Raw genomic sequence first — 27,672 nt, 5'->3', positions numbered from 1 at the left:
GACACGTTCTTGAAGGACTGAAGGCCTTTATCCCATATAGGGCCTACCACTGGCAATAGTCTAAAGAGTCATCCTAAACGTGCAGTTTCCTACGGGCACTGCAATGGCCAATCGCTACACTTTATACTGGTACATTTAAAAAGTTACATTTGTACAAAAAGGACATTCATCAATATATAAAAGATAAAACAGCCTGGTTTACTCACCCTATAAACTGATAGTCGGTGTACATGGACAGTGACAGATGGGGTACTACAGTGCAGATAACACTCTGACAGTGCAGAAATATCAGCCCCCCGCCCAAAACAGTGTTTGATGAACTGGACTTACCACTCGCTGAAGGTTTAAGTTATTTGTCTTGCCGTAGCAGAGATCAAGCAGGGTTATGGGCTGCTTGACCAGGTTTGACTTAGTCAGCACCCAGGGCATGGAGAGGTCTTCAACCGTTGTTGCCTACAAACACAGAGCAGAAGATTACATTCCACAACCTCCCACCTGCCCCAGCCCTCCAAAACACAGCTTGAGCCTCGCTAAGCACATACCTAGGAACATCAAAGCAGCAGGATTTCTTTTTTTTGGGGGGGGGGGGGGGGTTGGCTTCAGATATTAGGAAAGCTAAAGATACTCAAAGACAAATCCATTCAGAGGAGATAGTGAACCCGAAGATGTACATCACGGATTTGTACAGGAATCTCTGTGTTTTCAGAAACCATAAAAAAAATCAGGTTAAGTGGCACTAGAAAAGGATGTAGATTGCAGATACTGTAAGCAGGTTCTATTAGATGATGATAACACTCAGATAGCTTGAGAAGAGTGATGCTGTAAAGAGAGGACAGAGAGAACAGAGGCTGCATTAGCATACAGTAGCACTGATAATACCAGGAGGAGTTAAACCTATTGCCACAAAGATAAGCTTAGCATTATAAAGGAGTGAAAGGGTGTGATATAGCTAACTAGAAACCTTCATTATATTAGTGACTTGGCACTGGCAGGAAGCCTGAAAAGCAGTGACACTCCCTGAAACACTAAGGTCAAAATAGTTATTTTTTAATACAATTTCACACTTTATCATCAGCCTCTCATGAAAAGAGTAAGGTACTCAAATGTTATAGGATAACAGCTCCAGTCACGGAAAATGGCTGAGTATTGTGTCCTACAGCCACTACAATCACCCGAATTTCTTGCAGAGAACTTTCTTCCATGCCTGCCAGTCTTTCCACACAAAGCTCGGAGCTCCGAAAAATATATATCCACTGCACTCAGCCAGACAGACATAGAGCGAACCTGCTTAGATTTCTCTAAGGAATACCTGATATTAAAATCTAATAAAGAAGTCTGGCCTCTTTCCCTTCTCTGATGACCTCTAATCACGATGCCTTACCGGAGAGCAGAAAATAAAAAGTCAACCGCCAAATTTCCCAATATTGTTTCCTGAGAAAATGGTAAGATGTTTATAACCTCTCAACCTCTATCTTTTTTTTCTCCGCAGAGAGCCAAACAGGCCAGGGCTTCAGGATCTGTTCTGGAAGATTAATTTTGCTGTTCATCCCTCTGCAGATTACCCTCCATGTTCAAACTCTGCGACTGCTGCACAATAAGTCATATTCCGAGGTCTGAACCAACACACATTACAACATCTCTTGCAATCTACAGCAAGGGAATATTAAATATGCATGCTTATTCAGCTTGCAGGATGCATTTCAAATCGCAATTCTGAAGATTTGTTTAGCCTAATAGATTCCACAATTGCGAAATGTCTCATCTGTTAATATTCATGCAGAGCTCAAGCCAGGAGACAACGCACAGACACAGACACACACACTTACACCATCAGCATTCCACCTGCATAGTCTGAAGATTCCTTCCAGACAGTGCTGAATTATGAGGAGAACATTCTCATATTTTAAAATGCAAAATCATTCCCCATTCCCTGTTTTTTAACTGCGATGGGTAGACTGGTTTACGGGCTTGTTATTTTTGAAAGGAATGCACTTTGGCTGTCTGCACGGGCATTGTAATGAGCAGGAAATATTCAGCACAGCACAAATGTACACTGATGACGCCTCAGGCGAGCAACATTCTTCCCTGTGCCAGGGACATATAAATCTCCAGTGCGCTTAGCGATCTCCGTCGACTCATCTTCATGACACCAAAAAAAAAAAAGAACCACAGGCCGATCGCAGCTGTCTGAACAAAGCCTTGGTTAGCCGCTGGGCCCACGAAACACCAGGCACCGTGATTAGACTCGCCATGAGCCTGAAGCGAAAGCTTCACTGAAAACGTTTGCTGCTTTAGTATGCGAGATGTACTTTGTGCATTTCAAAATTCAGGACTCAAAACTCGTGCCTTTCACAACAAGTAAAGCTTTCTATGGCTGATGGAGCTTTCTGGAAGCGCTAAACCAGAGCGAGGGGTCAACTGTCCTGCTAGATTATTCAAAACAGGCAAATCCAAAATGAAGCGGCCACACTGGGCCAGCCTTTTGTGTTTTGCATAAAAAGCAGCACGAACGCTTTGTTCGAGAAACAACCAATGCTAGTTATCAAAAAAACAGATGAAAACAACGAGCTGCGGATGACCTAAAAATGTCTAACAGTACATAAAATCTTGGGTGGTGAAAGGAGAAAAGAAGATTTATTTTTTTCCGGAAAAGGGCATGTCACAAACTGATGCAAACAAACCCTAGTGATTTCCAACTGGGACTGTGACAACATTTCAGGATTATGCAAACATAACCCCTAATTCCATCGGTTGCCATTTGCTTCCAATAGAGTGTATGGGCGATGGGCGCTCCCAACTCCCAGCACAAGGACAGGATTCATAGTAAACATCTCCTCTCATAGTCTGCCCTCACAGGCCTGCTCGTCTCAGGCAGCCACAGATCCACATTCCAAGGATGTCTGAGCCAAACCGCAGTGACACGGCCGTAAACATGCAAATGCACTCTGCTTTCGTTCGCATTCAACCTGCTTCACCTCAAGTTAAATGTTTGCGTGTTTGCCGTTTTTAGGACCTGACTTGTTTTTTTCTGTGTGCCACCCCACCCTCACCTGAAATAATTCCGTATGCAATACAAGAGGGGTTACAAACGAGCACAGATGCAAACAAGCACAGCAGGATATGCTGTTGTGATGTATAACATTATCTCTTTACACATTACTGCTAATAAAACGTTAATTTGAGAAGACTGATCGTGCTTGCTCTTGCTCTGCTTGTGCAGCGTTATTCTCCCATGGTGTGTTTGACTAATGCCACAGAGCAGATGTGTAAGGAGGGTGGGGGAAGATTCATCACTTCAAAAATTGCAAATGATGGAATCATAAAGGCGCAGAGAGCCCAGACCCCAACGCCGAGCAAACCCTCGTCTGAGAACATCGCCTGTCTGCTACGATTCTCAAGCCAACAAGACAACAGCAAGAGTAGAGGAGCTTTCTTCTCTCCCAGTGGTGCATTTTGTCATTTTGTTGGTTTGGTAGTGGGTCTCGAGCCACCCATGCTTTTGCGACAGGCATTGGTAGCTGTTCTCTCTCTTCCTCTTCTTCCTCCTCCTCCTATCTCTCTGTTTTTCAGGTGCAGACGTCTGCCCCGGGGCCTTCTGTGACAGATGACGGGTGGACGGGGACGGAATACATGTGCCAATGCCAAACCCGCCATCTGCTAGATTCCTCTGTTCTGTACTGAAGCACGTCCCTGTTGGGGAGACCCTCCCCCCTCCCCCTCCCCTCTCCTCCCCAGCCTCCCTCTGTTCCTTTAAGGCTCCTGCGGTGGCCATCGAGCTTTCAATCAGCCTTCAGAGGGACTGCCTGGCTTTTGAGGCCACCTGGCTGAAGCCATCACTGGCCGCTGCTCCTCTTAGAAGGCTGAGGAACTCAGGGTAGGTCAGATAAGGTTGAAAAAGATTAGTGTAGGTTGTATTAGTTATTCACATTTTGAATAGGCCAAAGTGCAAACAGAACGTCCATGTTCTATAAGAACCCACCAAGACCAACACTAACGCTCACATGCACAAGGGTTTTCCAGACGAGCATTTTATTAGAGACGGTGAATCCACACAGAAACACGAAAGCCAGTCATTACACTACAAGCATTCAAGTTTAATGCACCACCCTTTCAAACTCCACATTAATAATAAATGCTTTTATCACTCCCACTTCCATGCCAAATATTAGGGGATACATGTTAGGCAGGCTTGCATCTATGTCTTTTTTTAACTGATCCAATGTACAGGTTGGGCAATAGCAGGTCTACTTTTTTCATTTGCTGACATTAAGGAGCTACCATCTGCTGAATCAACTCAAACATCAGCTATTTGTGCGACCGGCACATTAAAAAGACAGGAAATGGGAAGTCCATAGAGGACAATAACCGAGTTGATTGTATGCCAGGACCTTCACTTGCAACACTCAGGAGACCACATGACCAAAAGTATGAGCCACAAACACCATTTGCGAGCCTTCACAATTATTACCCATTTAGAAATTCTACCAACACAGAAGGGCCTCCGATAGGGCATACATTATTCGGAAATAATTTTAGGCCTAGGATCAAAAGGATTTTGCACGTCTACAATGATTACATTAACAGCTCATCATTAATGTATAAAATAAAGAAATACTAAATAAAACAACAGAACAAGACTTTTAGGTCATCACCACAGGGCTACACTATTTAAAATTTTAAGATGAGCGGTGGAATGGAGTCTGCCTGAAGTAACCTTTGAAAAAAAATATGTTATTGAAATTCAAATGCAACCCTATCTGCGTGGGGCACAGGAAAAGCCTTCAGCTCAGAATGAAAGTATTTCAATAAAACGTACAAAAAGAAATATGTGTTTTATGTTGCAAAGAAAATGTAACCTTACTCTCAAAGCAAAAGAGAACAACACAGCCGTCCAGTGGACAGCTGTCCTTGCAGAACCCTGAAAGGCAGTGGAGAGAGAGAGAGAGAGAGAGAAATGGAGAGAGAGAGAGAGAGAGAGAGCGAAAGAGAGCAGAGAAGATGAGTGACCTCTCAAGCCAGGGAGCAAATTGGGTTTGATATACGCTCCTGACATTCCCTAAACTAATAACCCAGGATGCCGAGCACAGTAATTACCGTGATCCATGTGCCAGGGCCGTGGCGTGGAGCGACTGCAGGGGCTAGAATCTGCTCTGGTACAGGAGCGGCTACCACCCAACCCCCACCCACTCAGCCACCACCCCCCACCCACTGATCACTTCCTGACATGAGGGCCATTGGAGAACAGTGGTCACTGCCAGCAATTTACTTTCCGTCGCCGGGTCACGGCCTTATCACAAGAAAGCATTTCTCTGCGACGATGGATGACGACTCGGGGAAGTCGTCTGCAGGCACACGCACAAACACGCGAACACAAACACACACACATAGAATTCTCTGCCTATTTCATAAATTCCTATGCAAATGTTGAGTATAAAACCAAACTTTTTATGTGAAATGTATAAAAAAAAAAAAATCACAGTGCTCTGACCCAATAGGTCTACCATCTTCAGCTGGCCTCTCGGTAGGCCCGACGCTCACCCAGGGTCTGAAGGAGCATCTCGGTGTCTTGAACTCTCACGACCCCCGGAGACAAACAGACCTGGTGTGACTCGCGCGTCCATCCAGAAAACTGTTTGAACTAGATAATCATTTCTGCATTTGTAAGAATGAGGCCATTATCTGGGGATCTTTCCTACCCCATCTGTTTGAGTTTCAGCGACGGACCCTCCTCCCACAAACCACAGCTGTAATGGTGCTGGGTATAGGAAAGAACAAAAGGCTCCAGATAGCTTAATCCTACTGCTGCATGGGAAAACATGGCACAGAATGACACTTCTGCCAAGCCTTTTTTTGAATGATGTTATGTGGTGGGTAAAACATTTTGTAATGCCACAGGAAACCATGTGAGATCACTGTGCATTTAATTTTGACTCAGGCGTAAGAGAGGCATGTTGGGAATTTTCCATGCTTATTTGCTGTGTGATGTTTAAGAAAAGACAAGCTGTGTTTTCTCTCACTGCCAATGGCTTGGTTAAAGCAGCAGGGATGTGGGAAGTGATTACTGGAAGCGCTTCTTCAATAAGAGTAATCATTGATGGGAAGTAACACAAAAAATCAGCGGCTGATTGCATTAGTTAAATATTTAACATGGGATAACCCATACTGAGGCAAGAGCATCTTAAATTTCACACTTGCTGATGCAAGATCAATGATAGGCATGCACTAATGGCAGGGCTTAAGCGTTATAAAAAAAATTGTTTTTTATTCACGTCTGATACGAATCTGTGGTCTTCTTGAGGCAGTGTGTGACTTTAACAAGCCGTAAAATTAATCTGATGAAATCCAGATGGGGGGAGATGAGAGGCACAGCCACAACCCCACAGAAAGCCTCACACCAAATATGGACTGAAGCGAGGCAATATGAAACAGATTTCGTCCAAATCCCACCGGCATGTGGCGTTCACTGGTCTTCGCGGCATAAAAAAAAACATGCATTCCCCCCCCCCCCCCCCCCCCCCCCCCCCCCGTGTCACGGTGTCAGATACGAAAACAACCTTCTTTGGAAAACCATTCGTATTAGTCTCGTTCTCTGTCGTCGTGGTGCAGCAAGCTAGTAAACAACAAGGCTTTTACTTGCTCTCCCGCACCTGCTACACCACTACAGCACTGGCTCATTTGCCAAAGTGAGAAAGCACCGCTAAAAACCGAACAGGGAGAAGTCACTCTCCGTTACAAAATGGATTTCATACTGGAGTTAGAGCAGTTGACGAAGGCAAGAAAATGTGATGTAACCCACCAGCTGTTTTTGCAGTGAAAACTGCGCTGCCAAATGAATGATTCTCATGTCGATTTGAAATCTGTCTCAAACCATGTCGGTTTGTGTTGCCAAGAACAAGACAAGCAAACAATCCAGTACTTTTTATTCTTCAATTCACTTCTTGTTCTTCAGTTATGTTCTTCTCCTGCTTCACTAAGAGCCTATTTTACTGTGCAAAACATACACACAGCAGACTGACTGTGAATTATTGCCTGACAGAATTTTCCAGGAAGTTTGTCCCTCTTTGAGAGAACTAATCAGGGGGCTTTCAAAACAACACGGAGTAGACAATTACAGTTTAATTAAATTGACTTCATTAAATAGCTCAATATGGGGTGCTGACAGAGCCTGACATTAATGAAAGCATGTAAAAGAACTATCAGCATAATTGTTTTCAAGATCATGATGGGGCTTTGAAAAATGTATTACAGCCAAACTACAATCCTCAGTGGTGGCTGGAAATGTGTCATCGCCTGCTTCCACAGATGGAAATACCATAATTCACAGAGTCAAAGCCTCATTGTTTGACGTGATGGGCAATTTTCTAAATTGTGGGTACTTTCATGATTACTGCAAGTGGCAATATTACCCATCCGATTCCTATGGTCTTTCAACACACAGACTTCAAATGACCGGCACACTAGGTGTGAAGAATGAAAGAACCAGACATTGTGGGGAATGATACTTGAGACAGAGCTGAGAGAATAAGCATCCCTTCAAACACCCACTTGATCCTGAAGTCATCACTCATATTTTACCTCCAAACGATGTTTGTAGTGCGTTATTTGAGGACGCACATGTAGGTTTGACAATTATGGCAATTACAGACATAACAAGAGGCCATTATGTCCACTCTTCAGTCTGGCTAACATTAATGGCTGCCCAGATTTGTCAATCAAGGGCAAAAACAGTGATTTTCTGCTATACCGTATTTGCCATTGTTGTTATTTTGTTTTGTTTTGTTTTCAGAAACAAATGAATATAATAGAAACAATGAGAAAGTAAAAAGAGGAAATGCCATTTGGTTCCAAAAGCATTTAAACTATTTCAGTTGCTACACAACTGTGCACCCTTTACCCTTTGGAATCCCATTCCCTCTCCTGCTTCATAATCTCATCTCTTTGCCACCTTTCTAGGGAGTGGTAGTGTAGTGGGAGTCCATCACACGCCATCATGGATCCATACCATCCGATAGAAACAGCAGAATGCATCAACAGCATCACTAGCTTCCATCTTCAACAGCAACACTAGCTTCCATCTTCAACAGCATCACTAGCTTCCATCTTCAACAGCATCTCCAACTTCTCAAACCCGCTCAGGACAGATCCGTTTGCCATGGGGAAAACAATGTTGTTGTCCACATGCACATGTGTCACTCACAGGAGGAAAACACACAGAATCATGGTTGAGATGGAGCTCACAGTGGGCCGAGATAAATGAAAGCAGAGAGGGCCGCGAGACGTTCCCATTAGGATCCAGAACAATCCATCAGAGATTTTACTCTCATTTCTGAGCTCAACCACCCCCCACCCCAAAACAAAAAGCAAAGAAAATGATAGAAATGAGAGCAGAAGGGAAATGAAACCGACTCAGGATAAGAGATGCGCTTCGCCATGACATCCATGGAGGGGGAAGGGGAAGGGGGGGTGCACATCCCCCATTGATTCCATTACTCCCCACACACACACACACACTCCCACAACAGGTACACAAAGTCCTTTTCATCTATTTATCTCAAACGCACGCACGGTGATAAAGCATGTAATAACGCCGGGTCTATTAGTTAACAGGTCTTTCTATCATTGTGACATGTTATTATCTGACTGTTATGGGTGTTACATCACTCCGGGGACACTTCCCTCCGCATGGGCTCACAGGGGGGAATGGGGGCCCTCCCCTCCATGGCCATGGGGACGATGAACAGACACCAGGCAGTCAGGCCGGCAGAGAACAAATCTTTGCGTCAGAACAACATTACAGGCAAGCGCACAGGAAATCCATACACGGTGCTGAAGGAGCTGATGAGCCTTTGTTCCCTGACCTGCTTCAGGACAGGTTTGTGACAGGGGAGGGGTAGCGCAAGCCGCGCACACTCTCTCATTTCTGCTCTGGCTCCAAGACCTGCCTGCAGTCATTCACTCTTTATACATACACATACACATACACACCACACACACACACACACACACACACACACACACACACACACACACACACACACACACACACACACAACATAGCCTGCTGTTTCATACCACGCATTATTAAACCCTCCAGTTTCCCCTCAAAGCCACGTTACAGAAGGTAAAAAGGTGAGAAAGGAAGAGAAGATTAAATGGGGACTACGAAGTCCAATCTTCCATCTGAAGGGGATATCATTTTAGACCGGCGCTTTGCCAGTACCCTGGGACACATATTCACACCTTATTAGCCATTTTGTGGCTAGGGGCCAGTAGTTTGGAGAGGTCTGTGATTTCAGTAAGAGCTTGGGGATGGAGACAGCGAGAGAGCGCCTATGAAGTCATTTAATTCACACAATAACCTGAAAGCTTCCATGTGAAATATCCCCATCTGAGAGAGATCTGAACAAGGTATGAATGTAGTCTGATATGACTTTAGAACCCCAGGAACACGACCAGGCACAACAGTGTGATATTAACACCTCTGGAATGGCAAAAGCAGTATTAATTTCCATCAGTTAAACAAACAGAAACATACTGAAACAAAAAAACATACTGAATATGTGTTTATGTACACAGAAATGTAAGTGTATGTGTGTGTGTGTGTGTGTGTATGTGTGTGTTTTTGCGCATTTTGTGTATAGTTGATGGTTTACTCTGTGGGGTGTACTGTGTGTGATTTTGTGGTGTTAAGAGCAAGGTAACCAAAGAGGTCAATGAATAATCTTTCAAACAGCACAGATGTTATGGTGATTATCACCTTGACTTTCCGATGTAACTTTTGTCTGACGTCTGTGCACCTCTCGATCAGCTGGGTGAGCTCGGACCGTGCTACACACACCTCAGGGCCCGGAGACTCTGAGCACAGCAGAGATCTGGTGGGGCAGAAACAGAGATTTATGCTCTTCCGTCTACCGGAGCAGGCACACACAAACACTCACAGACACTCACACACACACACACACACACACACACACACACACACACACACACACACACACACACACACACACACACACACACACACACACACACACACACACACACACACACACACAGATACGCACACACACACACACACACAGACACGCACATCTATTCAAGACAGGAGTTGCTGAACAACATTAGATGCCTCTGTAACTGAATCCACCGGACACATTTAGGCGTTCACCAGTGAGAGGGTTCAACCCCCGGTTCTTTTTCTCCGCCGTGTCACGGAGTCAACACTTTAATGTGAAACAGTAGGCAGGGGCCATGCGATTGCAGGGTGTAACAAAATGAAATTATGTCGGAGCAAAGTGCTGTAATCCCGGCGATTATTGGATCAGACTGCACAATAACGGCCACTTAAGGGCCTGCCCGCCTGAAAGGATTACCGACACCCTATCGGCCTCGCTCATCGCCCGTGGATGGGGCCCCGGACGAGCTCGGGAGGCGGCGAGAGGCTCACGCTGCTCAAGCTGCTCCACGGAGGGGAGTGAGAAGGAGAGGCAGAGGGACTGCCTGCCTGAGCCCCGGCGGAGGGCCTGGAGTTCCTCAGGGCCTCTGGGTCCTGTCACCTCCGGCTGCCTTTAACGCCACTGACAGAGAGCAGGTGCAGCCGCTTCCCAGCCGGGGCAGGGGGGGGGGGGGGAAGCCAACATGCCTGCTGAGGCAAGGGGCTGCATGATCAGACAGGATACGGGGCCAGCTTCACATTGACAGAGACGCAGAGGGGATTACAGGCGCCCTGTCGGCTCAATACAACTCAATCATCCACAAAGATAAATAGTTTCACTTTAAAGGATACTGGAGGGTTATCAATAAAACCGCCTTCCTGGTTAAGGGGAATTTATACACGCCATTCCCGTCCTTGCGCCCACTGGCGCCCTCTAAAAATTACACTGTTTCCACTGGCGCGTGGTGCGCTTTTGTGTCATTTTGGCTGGTCGCATACCTCCCCATTTTTGTCAACTGTCGCATATGCAAAATGAACAAGCTGGAGACACGAGTCGCAAGTCCGTCTATACAGGAATGACCCTTCAATTGGGAGCATAAGGATTCCCAGATGGCACAGAACTCGCGCAGGGATATTACTGCAATAATTGTACAAACCTTTGCGTGGTTTACTAACAGTCTTGCCTGATGGAGACCTGAGGGTCAAAACTTTGCATGTAGGCTGTGCCAAAACGTGTTCCATAATGCAGTTGAGACCATTTTTTGTTGCCATAACAAGTTAAGTTAACCTACAGTTAGGCAACAGGCTACTTCTGGTAGTGACTACCATTAAAACACTAATCAGAAACTCTTCCACTTTATCCCGACACATGAATCCAGGTGATCCAACTCAAATCTCATATAGCCTAGGCTATTTCACTGTGCTCTATCTGGCACATGACCTCTTCTTATTGCTGCTTCCAGCGGTTATTCCACAAATGAATACTGGTGATACAGTTAACAGTCATGTACATTCCCCGGTGCTCTAATTAAGCGCATTTTCTTTCCAGGAGTGCAGATGGTATTTTTCTCTGCAGCTGTGTTGACGTCACCGTTGGCGAACGCAATGACCAATCCGTCAAGCATACCGGCTGCTTAATACTCACCATTTTACAATGACAACTGAAATTCATATTCAGTGTTAATATTAAGAACTGGAGTGTGGTCTGATGTGCAAGAGTTCTGGACAGGGGCTGGAGCACAGTACCTTAGTCTGTCCAGCAGCGGGTCGAGGGCTCTCTCAACATCCTGACAGCGACACACCTGTGCACTCAGGCCCTCAGACAGCAACACCACCTGAGAGGAGAGAAGGAGCAGAACCAGAGTAAATGGAAAGCCCTCAGAACAGTGACAATCTAATAAAATGGTATGTGACGATGTGATCGTCCCTACGGTTGAATATGCTCTCTGGCTGCCACGCCAGGGAGCCGGGCTCTTTGGTGTGGCGGTCAGAGTGCATGTTTGGCACCCTGTAGACCCGGGTTCGAGTCCGGGTGGGGTGACCACGCTCTCCCTTCGCTACAAATGGTGTCAGAAGTGGGATGCCTTGCTGTGAAGTCATCGGAGGCGCACCCGTGAATATTGTGTGAGGGACCCCCAGGAATGTTGACCCTGTGTGAAGGACCCCATGGTTGGGTGAAGCACCGTGTGAAGGACCCCATGGTTGGGTGAAGCACTTGTGTGTGGGGTGCTCTGGATGGGAGAAGCATGATTGGTGTATGCGTGAGGGATGTCTGTGTACGTGAAGCACATGGGTCTGCTTCCCGAAGGTGAGGGCAGTGTGACGATGTGATCGTCCCTACGGTTGAATATGCTCTCTGGCTGCCACGCCATGGAGCCGGGCTCTTTGGTGTGGCGGTCAGAGAGCATGTTTGGTACCCTGTAGACCTGGGTTCGAGTCCGGGTAGGGTGACCCTGCTCTCCCTTCGCTACATGGTACAAATGCCAAATGTGTTATTGTTCATTACATAGGTTACATACATCCAATGTACCACAAATGTCCTTTTCAAAGTCATGATTAAATCATAAATGATAAAAAAAAATGAATGAGCATTTTATATTTCTTTGAACCTGCAATGACCTTGAGAAAAGTCTATGCCTGCGCCTGGCTGTCATTGAGCATCTGGCACTTTGACAATTTTTTTCTTTTTAACTGCAATACATCTTTCTGTCTCCACCTCTCCATGGTGGTAGCAAACAGACCATGATTATGCTTGGCTATATAATTTGCTAATTAAAATCAGTAATTACGATTTGTTTATTTACTTTAATTAAGAAAAAACTTTATTTTGTCCCTCGTGGGAGCATTTTCTTGCTGACAGTGATTTCTGGTTTGTTTTGTTTTTGTGCTGTGTATGCTATTTGCACATGATACTAAAACAGGCTATTCTTGTTGCAAATAATGAAGGCTTACACTGTGCTTTTGATCCAGATTAAAGATACACACATTCTGTTCAAGAAATAGAGATTCTCATTATTTGCTTAAACTGTGGTACCCACACTCACAAAAAAAAGAAGAGAGAAAAGAAAAAGAAATATTTTCTTTGAGCCTCAAATTGGATGATTTTCATGAAATTCAAGTTATATTTGTCACACGCACAACAGGTCAAGGACAACTGTACAATGACATGCTTGTAGTGAGACCGAGCTGTACTCTACAGCTCTACATTATACCAAATTAAGACATAGTAAGTAAGATAAGAGTATGAGATACGACCATAGATAAGGTAAGGTATACGTAAGATACATAAAAGGGTATAAATTATTACTAGAATAATGTAAAAATGTAATTGCACCGAACCACAGTAATTGCACATTAGTGGTGGACACTCCTAAAAGTATACAGACCCAGATAAGCTTAAGGCTCAAAATTCCACTCTGTGTTGGCAACCTGGGATCCTCTGCAACCACACTCATTACTGATGCTTCTTTATGTCGGCCCTGCATTTTCATCATTTGTGGATGATTCTTGCACTGCTGACACAGGAAGAGGACGGCCTCTTTGAAAAAGGTTTCTATGGTTACCTCCCTTGATGAAATCGGAGGGGAAGCGATTTAACTGGCTGGTGTCCAACTGTCTCACGATATCTCAAACGCTGCGCCACTCACTTTGGTCCAAATTTGTTTGATGTGCATGTGTGCTGTTCTTTTATCCCTTGGCAGGGAAAATGGTCTAGTAATCAAACATTAATTTACAAAGTTTTGCATATTGTATCACTTCATATCCAGTATAGGAAAAACAACTATGCATGCAGTCCCTATGCAAACCATATCACATAAAATGGGATCACTGTCTCCAAACAACCTCTCCTAGTTAAAATGCCTAAGTATGCAGCACAGTTTTGTTCATTTTTATTGATGAGATTTTGTCTCAGACATCAAAAAGTCAGGCCAGAGGCTGTTGAGGCCATAGTTTAATTTAACATAATTCTTATCTATGTCCCTTCATCGTTGAAAAGGCCAATATACAACAACCATGAACACCATAAAGAAGCACATCAGGCATGTATTGGAGAATGGACTGCATGGACAGTAAATAAAGTGTTATTATGTAAATTGGTTGAAATATGCCTTTAATCCAAGGGCATCTAACTTTGACCTTTAAAGGTTCGTCCGCGATATTAATCCAATACATTTTTTGCCAAATTCCGCAAATTGCTCCTCACAGTCCTCTAGCTGTCTGTTCAGTGTGTGTGCTCAAAAATACTCCAGTATTTGTATACAGTCCTGTTTCTGTGAACGGGAAACAAAGAGTGGATCGGACCAAACAATAAACAATTCCAGCCAATCAACACATTGCTTCAGTGGCATGGAAGGGAAGGGTGCAATTTGATTCACTGTTGAGCTCAAATTTCAACAAACCCTTTGGCCAGAATCGCAGACTTATCCTTTAAGGAAACTGGGAATACCATCAGGAGCAGTGGAGTACCTGTCTCTCCAGCTGCATCACCTGGGCCTTGAGCAGGTTCACTCTCCGCTCCTCCAGCGTCTCCTCCTTCCCCTCCTCCAGGAGCTGCTGATGCTGAGCCCTGGGCACAGAAACCACCCCCCGCCCCCCAAAAAAGAATTGTTAAATCCACATCAGATTGGAGTTATTAAATGGATCATACTGCCCTGTCAGACCAACCATGCAGCTCAACTGGGATATTTGTTTTTAAGTGGATTTTTCTCCCCTTATCCAACACTGTTGGACACAGTTTTACTTGAAGCTAAACATGTGGCCATACATCTCAGTGAAGGTGGAAATAACTGCATTTAGATCTCATGTACATTTCCTTTAGCGGTTATCCATGGTCCTAGCAAAGGCTTAAGTAAACACCACTGCGGGCTAGTTGTGTTTATTAAGGCATTAGGTTGTTGTGCTTTGTTTTTTCACCTGCTTTTCGCATGTAAGGCCCCATTCAGCCAGTTAACAATCCACATGGGTATAATCTAATGCATTTTGTATCAAAGCTGTGAGGAAATGTGGCATGTTCTGCACATCATTTGAGATGTAGCCCAGTGCAAATAAGTAAATATACTGCTCACTAATTTTAGTGAGTTTTTATTCTACATTATAAAAACACAGCTCATTTAAACACTTGCCTTAGATCTTCCAGCTGCTTTTTTAAGTCAGAATTTTCCTTCTGAAGTTTCTTGGGAAAAAAACAAAACAAAACGTTTGTGTTATTGAGTGTAGCACTACATGTTTCATTTCAACTTCAAATTAGTGCCATGCCGTTTTGATGTGCAATTCCGAATGAGTCTGCAACATTGTGGCTTTGGAATTGCGACTGAACTACCTCAACACTCATGTCAGCAATTTGGGAGACATGTTCTGGATCACTGCTATTGGTTTCAGCGAGACACGCTCGCTCCAGAGAGCCACTGGTTGACAAGCCGCCGTCTGAGGAGATCCTGCGCCGAGTCGTCCCCACCTGAAAGAAGAAGCAGATGAAAATGACTCAACCGCTGACTCAACAAGCATGATGCAAATGGAATTCTTTTCCATCCAAACAGCTGTGTCCATGGCGGTACAGACCATTCCACACAGTACTGTATCCAGTGTTGATTCCAATCATACATTTCATTTATATTTCTCAATGGCTTTTATCTTCTCCACCCCACCCCCACCCCAATCACTACTCAAGCTAATACCTCAATTTGAATTGATTATCCACACTGATGGTAAGCTTCTTTCTGTGATAAGTTTTCAATCAAGCTGGATTCCCAGTCGGCAAGCATTTTTATCTCTGCTGGTGTGTGTGTGTCATTAATTCACAGCTCTGCCTTGTCTATAGGCCCCCACAAGGCATCTAAAAAGCGCTGCGATTTCCCCCGGCCTCTTCCTCTGAAAGCCCAGAGAAGCTTGCTGCGAAGATAGAGATTAATGGTAATTTATGGCCTGTACATCCTGTGATGACTTCAACCCCTCAGCCCCCCCCCCCCCCCCACCATCATTCCCTGCCCCCACACCTCCTCTGACCCACCACCCAACCCCACTCACTCTCCAGTGGATTAAGAAGCTACGAGTATCAGTCCTTCACAGCTTAAGTTTATTTAAGATGGAGGGAAGAAGGGTGGGTGGGGGAGGGAGGGGAGGTGGGGGTGGGGGTGGGGCTGGTGCAAAGGGGGTGTGGAATGGGGGCAAAGTTGAGAATGGTCTGTTGGCGTTTTTCCTTTTTTTCCTTCTTCTTCTTCTTCTTCTTCTTCTTTTTTTGCACTCATGCCAAATTCCCACCGACACAAGTTTGAAATGGTGGAAGAGGACAGGAGGAGGAGGAGTAGGAGGAGGGGGAGAAAAAAAGGGAAAATGGAGAGGTCCTTCTGTGGCGGAGTGTGACGAATGATTGCCCCAGACACATCTGGCCTGAAAATGCACGGTGTTGAGGAGTTGTGGGAAAGGGCGTTCTGGCTAATCCGGGCCCCGTCATGCTACTCCCAGGGGGCTCCTCGGTGGATCTCAAACTCCAGTCACGGGGCACCCGCAGGGGGGGCTTACAGTACCAGCCCCAAAACTGGGCTTCCTGTCGCTGTAGTCACACCTGAACTAGTTTGGGCTAACTTGACCCGAAGATTCCCTCTGCCTCGTGGAGATTTTCTTCTGGTATTGCATGGATACAACAGCTGCCAGAAGTGTTATAGTGCGCTCTTTTCACAAAAAATCTAAACTAATCAGACGTATGAGGAGAAATCAATATGTCATTTGCCGTCTAAACACATTAGCAAGGTTGACGTTAGTGTTAAGAAGGCCAAGGACCAGATTAAACCCACACGGACAGATTCAGGATGAAAAACAATACATTTGTGTCTGGAAAGTTGAACTGTTTAACACGCTGTGGGCAGAGTGATCTTTCCATGGAAACAAAGATCTAATGTTGCAGTAGCCAGAATTAGCAAGATTGGGGAACAGTGAAATATTGTTTGAGTTACAAGAATACCAAGCTAATTTGTAGAATGCTTTTGAAATATTACAGTCAGTCCCTATCTATAAAAAAGCTTACACATAAAATGGGAGGGTACATCTAATACACCTTAGACCTCAATGTCACATAATCCAATTTCATGACATTTCAGATAAAAGGGTCTAAACACATATAGCCACAATGCTGAAAACACAAAACGGTCTCTTCTGAATTATATTGCACCACTAGAATCATGCCAGCAACACTGAAATATGATTTTTCTTCAGATAGTATCCACACTTGCCATGTGCTGTGAGGGTTCTCTTATTGCACGATGAATGTTCTGATCCAAAGTGTGAGCTGCACCTTGGCCAGCCCTACACTGTGTATATAAATATATATATAGTTGACTCCCCCTCTTCCCTATGTGATGGGGACTGAAGACAAAGCACAGCGTAAGGAGCTAGTTGAGGGAAGAGTGCCATCTAGGCTACTGCCACCACACTGCACTCAAGGGTTCTTTGTCTCAGAGTCTGTACTTCTCATTCCTGTTCTTTGGTTCCTGGGCTACATTCCAAGGCAATAAAGTGATAAAACTAGCTTCAGCCCACTGGAGGTAATAAAGGTAGATTGTGGAGTCATTTTACAGCTAGTTCATCAAAAACAAGCTTTGACACAAGTGTGCTTTTATGATCTCGGGGCAGATTTATGTCAGATTTAAAACACTGGACGTATTGTCTGATCAATTGCCCCCACATGGTAACCACTAGCGACAAGCTTGAGTTGTAGCTTTGATAAGATTGCGACAGTTTGCCCTTTATCCTTTGGGGGGGGGGGGGGGGGGCTCGGTAGATGAGTCGGCACTGTAGGTCTGCTCGGCAGACTCGCCTGGCAAAGACTTAAAGGGAGCGTTATAATCCCAGGCCATGCAGATTCGGGAGGTATTACAGACTACCCAAAATCCTTTCCTCGGCTGCTCACAATGGCCATCTCCCCTTATCTGTGCCAGCAGAAGGGGTCAGGGCGCCCTCCCAACGTCACACACAGACTCCGCATTACTGGCTAGGCGGCAGGACGTGAAGACGACAATGCCAACCTCGGCAAATGGAAGTCAGGGTGGGCTCTGGTGTGCAATTACAATGGGGACAGGCTAATGCCAGTGCAAGCACTTTGAGAAGGGGCCTACATTATGGACATGTCAGCTGCAACTGTGCACAGCCACACATTTTTGTTGGCTGATTTGCTTGAAACAAGCCAAATAAAACTCTTGTAATTATGGCTTTGTGGTCAAGGTAAACAGAATCATAATTGAGGAATCTGACAGGGGTAGAGATGCATAATGGGCCCAATGAATGAGAAACATGACCCACTTCATGTGCTAGTTATCTGCATAGAGTGCATAACCGTATTTTTTTCAAAATGAGCTCCGACAGATTTGAAAATGGCTATTATAATAAAAAAATCTCTTTCCATCTCATTTGTGTCTCACCCAAGGTAAAGATGAGTATTAACTACTGAGGTATTGAACACATTTCAGAAATTCAACACATTCACCACAAAGTTTTACAAAGTTTGATTGAAAAAGCAAAAGCCACCTTGTGGGTGCTTGGGAAGGGGGTAAGAAGGGGGTGCTCTCTCCGTCGATATGTGGGAGTGCGGATAAATCTTCCCTCTGGTGTTCTTATGAAAAGTGAACATGAGCGGCATTAATCCCAGTAGGAAGTCCTACAGACAAGACACATCCAGTGCCAAAACAAGGGGCTTAATTAGTGAGCAGTTCCGGTCTGACAGTCGAGGCCGTGACCCTACTGTGGGAATAATGAGCCAGGCAATGTTTGGGGCCTCTGGCTTTGGCCTGCTCACAGGACAGGGGTGCTGTTTGCTGCTTCAGACGTGCGAAACTGACAGATTCAGGTGACCGCACAGTGAACCGTACACTTGGCACTGGAGAGCTGAAATATTTTGCTGCTGAGTGGGGTTGGTCAAATCTCTGTTTTGTGTCTTTTGTTTCCACTTGGTGAAGCTAGATAAGATTGGTCAGTTCATCTGGGCGCGCTCGCTTTGTTCTCGGGGGCCAAACGCTTTTGAAGGCGAGGGAGAGAGGGGGCCGAAAAAACTTGGACACCCTCCGCTTTTTCAGCACAAGCTGAGAGAGGAGCTATCTAAATAATACAGTATGTAGGCCGTCGGTGGGGGGCTCCAACACTTCTTTTCCTGAGGAGAAATCGAGTGTGAGATTGGCTGGAATTATGAAGTTGCTCATATGTGAAATAACTTTTAATGGTGGCTCAAAACACATAATCTGACAAATCGAAAAACTAGTTTGAGTGGTTCTGACAGGTTAGCCTAGCGTAACATTGATTTTGTGGGGAGATGGGGTTGATAGTGATCTTTGCCTTTACACAAAGGCAAAGAAGGCTCGCCCTCATATTTCACTGCATATTTCGTTGCTCTACATCAGCAGTGGAGATACTCTTAATTACATATAACCATGCAAATTCTTCCACTGTCTGCTTGCAGTGAAAAACCAAATTGGTCTAATTAGAACAAAACATCAAATCCCACTTTGACTCATAATCTGAGTGACTGAGACATGTGGTTTCATGATTACTCAGACAAATTGAAGGGAGTTAGATCAAAATTATTTCTTGAAAACAACAAGGCATTTAAAAAAGTAAAATGAAGTAGCCTGCCTGTTTTGGCTGGTTCCAAATGGAGTGCAGGCAGGAAGAAACTGATGCATGTGGGAGAAAGACATGACTCGCGGGACTCCCGCAAAACAATAGAAATGAAAGTACATTTTTTACTCTTGACCTACAGAATGTTATTCATGTTTACAGGAGAGCAGCAAGAAACTAGACATACCACTGTGCGTAATATGACCGTCGCATAGTAGTAGAAGTGAGAGAATGAGCAAGAATGAAGGGAAATAACAAGATACTTTGGTGCATATCTTATTCTGAGTGAAAATTTAAGGACCTATAGTTGTGGATGTCGCAGCTGTACACTGAGGTGTGAAGTAGTACCTGTGAGTTATGTTTTGCAGTTTTGTGATCCGTCTAGTAAATATGAAGATGAGTGTGACTTCATAAGAGATATATTCCTGTGCTAAATTTGAGCATTTTGCTAAATTTACATAAATACATAAGCAACAATATGAGCTTCATTGTATTGTAACTGCACTTGCCATTTATTTACAAAGTTCTAAAAAGTATGTATGTATATATATCATTTTGGAATATTATTTGAAAGCTGAATACAATACTTAAGGCTACATATACGGTAGATCTACAACTTTTATAACAGGACATTGGTGTACAGTGTAGGTACACTATCATAATAATAAGTTTAAATATAGCAGCTATCATTGGGGTCCAAGCAGAATGTGAGTGCTGCCCCAAGTAGCAAAAAGCATAAAGTGTTTGTTGAAGTTTGTGGAAATTGGAAAGTGGAAATTCAAGAAGACTAAACAAATGGAACTTTCGGAGATGTAGGCCAAATGTGGCCTACCAAATAAGCATCGCAAATAAGTATAAGCATACTACATTTCAAAATTTTAGCTTGAAATACTGAAATGTATTAGTTGCAGCGCCCCTTATGGATGAAATTTGGCGTGCATCCAAAGAATGTGGTAATGATGTAGGGCAGTGGTCACCAAACTTTTTTGGCCAAAGATCACAAACTCTGCCTTGGTGACAGGCAAGATCTACATATTGAGGCGTTGAGGGAAAAAGACTGTCCAGACTGTACTTACAACTTAACTTTTTATTTAGCATAATTGTAATTGAGTGAAATTAAACACTTTGGTCCAGCTTTCAAATTGATGTGACCAAGAACACACTAAATCACTTAATTTCAGTGCAACATAAAAAGGAAAATATTTGTTAACCGCACACAATATGAACAAGAAAAAACACATTTGCAATGAGCAGGCTGGATATGAACTGCTTTATTTATCAATCAACACATCACTGACAATCTTAGTTTTCAGATTATTTGACAGTTGTTTTGAGGCCCCCATGTTGCCACTCTTCAGAGGAGAATCAAGGAGAAGCACACCTTGCAATTGGCTACCTTAGATAGTTTTTCTAATGATTGAATGCACCTTTCTATGGAATTGAAGGCTTAACAAGCTAATCAGACTAATTATGTGTTGCAATTATTCAGTATTGAGTAGTTACAGGTATTCAAATCATGAAAATGCACACCCCAGTACTCAGTGTTAAATAGAAAATGAATAATATACCACTGTGATCTTTTTTTGGTGAAGACAGAGTAAATTATCATGCAGCCTCAGAGGGTGCCAAAACTTTTAATACGACAGTATGCGTGCATATTAATATTTCGAAAACCAACACGGTAATTGGAATGAAGTGGGAGTGGCCGATAACTAACATAAGCGCAAACGTACTCATGTAACGTCACCTTTAACATTAATATTAATATTTAGAAACACGTTGCAGTGTTAAACGAGTCGTAGAAGTCAAAATAGACAAATATCTGTCTCGAAAACCGTTCATTTGGGTAAGCTAATACATAACGTTAATCTATAAATAGACTTAGGATATCGGTTTATTTAACAAACTGGCCGATAACCAAGATAACAACGACATCCAAGAGAGCTCGAGGATGTTATGCACGCGAGTTGAGCCTAGTTGCGAGCTGTCAGACGAGCTGTCAGAATGTTGGAAATCTCTCTACATTGGTCAGACATTATGCAACTTTACCCAATCCGACTGAACATGTTGAACTCTTCCGACAGTACCCGACAATGACCAACAAACACCAACTGCTGGCGCACACTGACCCAACTGTTGGTGTTTGTTGGCGTTTGTTGGAGAATGTTGGAGTTTGTCGGGCTGTGTGCAAGCTGCTTTAGAAGGGGCATTTAGTGGGAAGGCCTGAATTTGTGAGAAATCGTTGGTGATTACGTTCATATCAACTCTACGGACATCCTCAGATTTAAATAGCTGGCGTTCATGAATCAGGCGGAGATCTTTTCTGACGTTGGTCTTCCGAAGTCCGTTAGAAAACATTTCAGAAGACACTTTTCTGTATTTAAAAAAAAAAAATTTGGAGATCGACAGGGAAGGTCTTTGAGATCGACACGTCGATCGCGATCGACAGGTTGGCGACCTCTGGTGTCAAATTTCGTGAACTTTGAACCTTTGCATCACAAGATGTTGGCCATGAAGTGCTAGATTTTTGGTCTGAACATTATTCACTAGGTGGCGCCACTCCTCAAATTAATCATGATGAGCTAAGGTAAGCGGCCAGCTTGCCATAAAACTCTTAGAATGTTTTAACCTACCCCACTTCAGGGAGCACTAGCGACTAGGGAAACGCACACCTAGGGACACAAACCTTATTTTGCGTATCAGCCATGTGGGGCTACAACCATACCAAGTTTGGATTGGTGAATTGCAAGTACATGATATCGATGAGTAAAACTCAAAGGTAGAAGAAGAAAAAAACCTTTGACCAACACTATGTGACTGCCAGCACACAATGGCCATCATAACAACTCATGTTTTACATAACCTCTGTTGTGATGAAATGCTTTGAGAGGTTAGTGAAAGACCACATTACATCCTGCCTGTCACCTGCATTAGACCCACTCCAGTTTGCATATAGGCCGAACAGGTCTACAGATGATGCTGTAGCTTTGGCCTTGAACACTGCTCTCTCTCACCTGGATCAGAACAACACGTACGTGCGGATGCTCTTCATCGACTTCAGCTCCGCCTTCAACACCATAGTACCATCCAGGCTCATCATGAAACTACAGGACCTGAACATCAGTCCCTCCATGTGCAGCTGGATATTGAACTTCCTGACAGACAGGCCACAGGCAGTACGGCTAGGTAACATCACCTCAACCAGTCTAACACTCAGCACTGGTGCCCCACAGGGTTGTGTGTTAAGCCCACTGTTGTACTCCCTGTTCACCTATGATTGTGCAACCACTAACAGCTCCAACACCATCATTAAGTTTGCTGATGACACCACCATTATCGGCTGCATCAAGAATGGTGATGAGTCTGCCTACAGAGCAGAGGTGGCAACAATGACATCCTGGTGTCAGGATAACAGCCTGCTGCTTAATGTAGCAAAAACCAAGGAGTTGATAGTGGACTACAGGCGGCTGCAGGGAGAACATGCACCCATTCACATCGGGGGCACAGCTGTGGAGAGAGTCAAAAGTTTCAGATTTCTTGGTATCAATATCAGCGAGGATCTGAGCTGGACACACCATATTGGTGTGGTTACAAGGACAGCGAAACAGAGGCTCTTTTTTCTGTGGCGACTGCGGAAATTTGGCATGGACTGCACTGTACTGACCAATTTTTACCGCTGCACCATTGAGAGCATACTGACTGGTGGAATTACAACATGGTTTGGCAACAGCACTTCCCAGGACAGGAAGACACTACAAAGAGTGGTCAAATCTGCACAGTGTATTACAAGGACTGCATTGCCATCCATTCAGGACCTTTACAGCCAGCGCTGCAGGAGGAAGGCCAAGCGGATCATTTCTGACCCTAGTCATCCCTGCCACAGTCTTTTCTCCCTCCTGCCTTCTGGAAGGCGATACAAGAGTATAATAATAATTAATAATAATTAAGACCTTTGTCAGGTTTTTAATGGCACACACGACACACTGGAACACACACGTGCATATATGGAGGCGAGACAGGACACACACACACGCAGGTAAGCCTGAGGCCGCGGTGAATTTATAAGGTCCCGTACCAGCAGATACAGGGATAGTTTTTACCCACATGCCATCAGGATGCTGAACTGTCCTTGAAATATCTTTTTGCACTACAATTTTTTTCTCTTTTTCCTACACTTTTTCTCCATTCTCCAGTATTTAATTTATTTATTCTCTAAGTTGAACGGACATTGAGCACAAAGATAAATGCTGTTTATGAGTAAATGATAATAAACTTGAACTTGAACTTGAAACAGGCATAAGATTGGTGTTTTTTAGACATGGCACATTTTAATGGCAGCTGGACAGAAAATTCCATCCCGTGTAAACCTCCACCTGCAGGATTTTGAGGAAGGGAGAGGTACAGAATCTTGCAGGAGTGGGAATGAAAAATCCATCCTACACAGACCTCTAGTTCCGACCACTGTTTAAATATAAAACAGACCAGTCGCTCATCAAATATGTATCAATCACACATAAACCATTGCAGTGAGAACTGGGTGCACACACAGCTCATCCATAGTGTGTGACAACAGCTAGATAGTCAGACTGTTTTTAGGCCCGGAGAGCTCTCCATTTACCCCATCAACTCCCAGAATGCAATTCATCTGGCCGAGCCTTTTTCCCACATCGGATGTGTTTTCAGGGAGAGGCTTTTGTGGGAGAAGCCGGATGCCGTTTCCTCGGGATCTGTTCGCCAGCCATTCCACAGACCATGACAATAAACTTCTCCAATTTCCAAGCAGACACATGATCCACCCCAATCCCTTCAACATCCCTCCGCATGCTTGGGGCATTGCCACAGTGGTGCAAACAATATTGTTGCAATGCACTGGTGAAGAACACAGCCAATATCGGTGATGAAACATGGAAAAAAAAAAATTGTTTTAACATCTGCGGTTTAGCCTCTTGTCCTCTACCAGTACTCACATGATGTCAAATTTTTGGCATGGAACAGCAGTGACACCCGGTGGTAAACATGGAATATTTATTGATCCCTTGTGGGGATTTCTTGGCCACTGATCCTTCAGGATGTTCATTACCATGTGACTGGTCCCAGACAGCCATTTCTCAGAAGACAACACCACTAGCTGGACTAGCAACAAAGCAAGTTTTGTCTTGCGCTTACGGCTTTCAATCCCACCATACGCCTCGCTTAATGACATAGCGTGCCCTGATTCCCAGAGAAGCTTCATGACAGAAGTGTGTCTGGATCATCTCACGCAGCTGCCAGTCAATAACAGGGCTGGGCCGTGCGACCGTGCAGGGGGATTATTCAGGCTTTCCGCTTCCTCGGGCCTCTCGTGAGAGACTGGGGCCTAAGACACACACTGCCCACACCCTTCTGCCTGCTCCTCAGAATGGGACTGACAGGCCAGTCTCGGGACCAGGCCTCAGCAGCAGCAGCTGTGGCTTGACGAGGCCTAATTAACAACAACCATGTTTAGTTTTGGTGTTGCTACAAGTTTTTTGTTTTGGTCTTGCTACAAGTATAATCTTACAAGCCTTCTTCTACAGGTCCTCTAAGCCTCAAACTCAGCTTACAAGCTTACAAGCCATAAAGAAATGGCTTCTATATGGTTCAGTGATAGCATGTGGCATGAAGGATGATCATGGAGCCACAAATCTAAGGCAATTAAACCAGGATAACTTAGAATGACTACCACAGAATGCCATGTTTGGCACAGACGTTACTCTAAATACATTAAGGAACTGTACCCTTGAATACAGAGCTAAACTTTTTTTCCACTCCGTACAAGAATCCATTCCACTGCTGTTTATTTAAGTAATTAGCAATGGGCACAAAGCCCTCCGGCATTTTATTACTCATGTTTTCTGGGGTACCACAGAGCTCTCTCTTTCCTGAGTCCATGAAAGAGACACCCTGAAGAAACCTGACTGTGGTACAGCCCCATGTTCTGTTCTTTGGTCCTCATCACTGGTGTAGGCACACTGATGTCCAGCAATAATAATCCACTATTTGCTTTAGACCTAAAAATATATCTTAATTGTGCATCTGCCACAAAAACCCGCACAGTACATTTCCACCCACATTAGTTGGCCGATGTCATACGGGCGCTGAAGTTAGAACCCTCTGTTCCCCGGACGCAGGTTCTTGGGGCAGAGTTTGCAGGCTGTAAACGAGTTCCACTGAGGTTGGATTCAGCTTCCTGGTCCCAGCCGACAGGTACACTGACTCCAAGAAAAATGTTCTCAGGCGTCCCAAAAAAGCCTGCTCTATTTCTGAGTGACAGCAATTGATTATATTATGTGATTTCCCCCTGAACAAGGGTGCATCAGAAAGTTTTTTTCAGGAAAGATTTTATTTTAATTAAGGGTAATTCAACTGTGATGTAGACAGACTTTGCATTGATGATGGGTCTAGTGCTTGTATCCACACATGATTAAATGCAGCCTTTACCCCAGTGGACCCCACCAAGGCAGCATGTCTGCCAGTCAATGGTCACCTAGGCGTCCAGGAAGCACCCCAACTGCTGCCTCTTGCTGAGCTACAGAATACAAAATACATGAGCAGAGGAATTTTACCAGAGCTAACAGCAGCCCTGCGCTTGGTTGCTCCAGGGGGTCTGAGGGAAGGCAAACTCTGCTTGAAAACCAGACATTTTTCGGCCCATCACACTGTGGGCAGGGAACAGAGCTCTATCTGTGACTGCAGCATGTTGGGTAAATACTGTCACAGCTTGCATTTACACAGACTGAACACTGTTTATAAAACTACCTTGCGGATGGAATGCATGAAATTCGTCCGCCTTTGGCAACACTAAAGCATCCGTTAAATTGGACTTTGTTTAATACCTTGCCCACACCTTGGCAGCTGTTCTCTCTCTCTCTCTCTCTCTCTCTCTCTCTCTCAAACACACACACCTTCCTTTTTTTACTGTCACACTACCTACTGAATTCATAATACACCGGCATTACAATGTTTTACTATTTTCATAGATATAAGGTCAAGTTTTTAGTAAATGTGCTGTACTGAAATGTGTGTTCCACATATTATGGTTTCACTAACCAGAGAATGACTGTCCTATTTTTTTTTTTACTTTTTGTTTTGTAATTAAAATCCAAAGAAAACACAAAGGATACATTTTGGATTTATACACTGGTAGCGATTTCATTGTGAGTGGGAACATTTCATTATCAGGCTCAAGGTGGTGCTGTTGTGTCTATTTATTTTGTTGCCAGCAAGAATCTACAAACATTTTAAGCTTTTTAAACTGTAAGGGCATTTCTTTGTTGGAAAAGGTAGAATACTAGAACATGCTTAGGTACAACTAACTTGGTAGAGAACTTTACACAAAGGAAAATAGGTGTCTTGTCAGTCCATCTCTAAAAAAGTAGCCTTGTTTTGTTATGCCAATAAGCAGCTAAAAGTTAGCTTCGGTAGCTGACAATAAACTTACCTGATCCACGTGAATTTGTGAATTGTGTTATGCATGGGTCTAGCCACAATTGGGTATAACTAGAAAAAGAACTAACGGTAGCCATCACACTTGTTTTGATAAAAATAAAGGTTCTTATCGCCGGGGCTTACCTTTGATGGGTGCTTGTTGGACCTCATGGTAATGTTTACACTGAATTGTTGAACTTGACAACCAGATGCAACGCCAGTTAACGTAATGAGAACGTCTGAAGGCTTATTTGAGATTAAGTTACTATGTTATATGGCTAACTTACTTAAACACTTAAAAACTAAAACATAAAAGAAAAGGCGAGTTACTAGGCAATTATCTAGTTACCTATCGAAACGTTCAGTTTAGCCAGCGAATAATCAAAATTCTATCGAACATAGTTGAAATACGTCATGTGTTCATTCATATCTGCTCTAACATGAGATAATTAATCCAACAACGGCAGTGAAGTTCAAAGGCTATACTGTTTCTGATGTTATTCTAGTGGCAGTGAAAATGCAAACATTTAAATGAAAATCATAGTGTTACTACATTTCAGCAAGAGAAGGCTTTTATATTATCTTTCAAGTTTCGTGGTTCCTTGTGCTATCAGGATCTAACAGGACCCTTAAAAATACAACTTCTGTTGTCTTATATAATCCACACCAAATGTATCGAAGTAACACAATCT

The 27,672-nt window shown here is 44.0% G+C and overlaps 1 protein-coding gene across 1 annotated transcript in view; it reads right to left on the bottom strand.

Annotated features, from left to right (window-relative positions):
- Window positions 1-27,586, bottom strand: part of LOC105901110 — a 55,395-nt gene extending 27,809 nt beyond the window's left edge. The window contains exons 1-7 of the mRNA XM_031570562.2: window positions 27,125-27,586; window positions 15,255-15,389; window positions 15,058-15,107; window positions 14,402-14,501; window positions 11,681-11,769; window positions 9,758-9,872; window positions 331-453 (exon numbers count right to left, since the gene is read on the bottom strand). Of these exons, the coding sequence (XP_031426422.1) occupies window positions 331-453; window positions 9,758-9,872; window positions 11,681-11,769; window positions 14,402-14,501; window positions 15,058-15,107; window positions 15,255-15,389; window positions 27,125-27,151 (639 nt within the window). The 5' untranslated portion in view covers window positions 27,152-27,586. The remainder of the gene's footprint in view (window positions 1-330; window positions 454-9,757; window positions 9,873-11,680; window positions 11,770-14,401; window positions 14,502-15,057; window positions 15,108-15,254; window positions 15,390-27,124) is intronic.
- Window positions 27,587-27,672: the final 86 nt, after the last annotated feature.

This window comes from Clupea harengus, chromosome 7 (genome assembly GCF_900700415.2).
Source record: "Clupea harengus chromosome 7, Ch_v2.0.2, whole genome shotgun sequence".
NCBI lineage: Eukaryota > Metazoa > Chordata > Actinopteri > Clupeiformes > Clupeidae > Clupea > Clupea harengus.
This window is presented reverse-complemented; position numbering and strand designations above follow the sequence as displayed.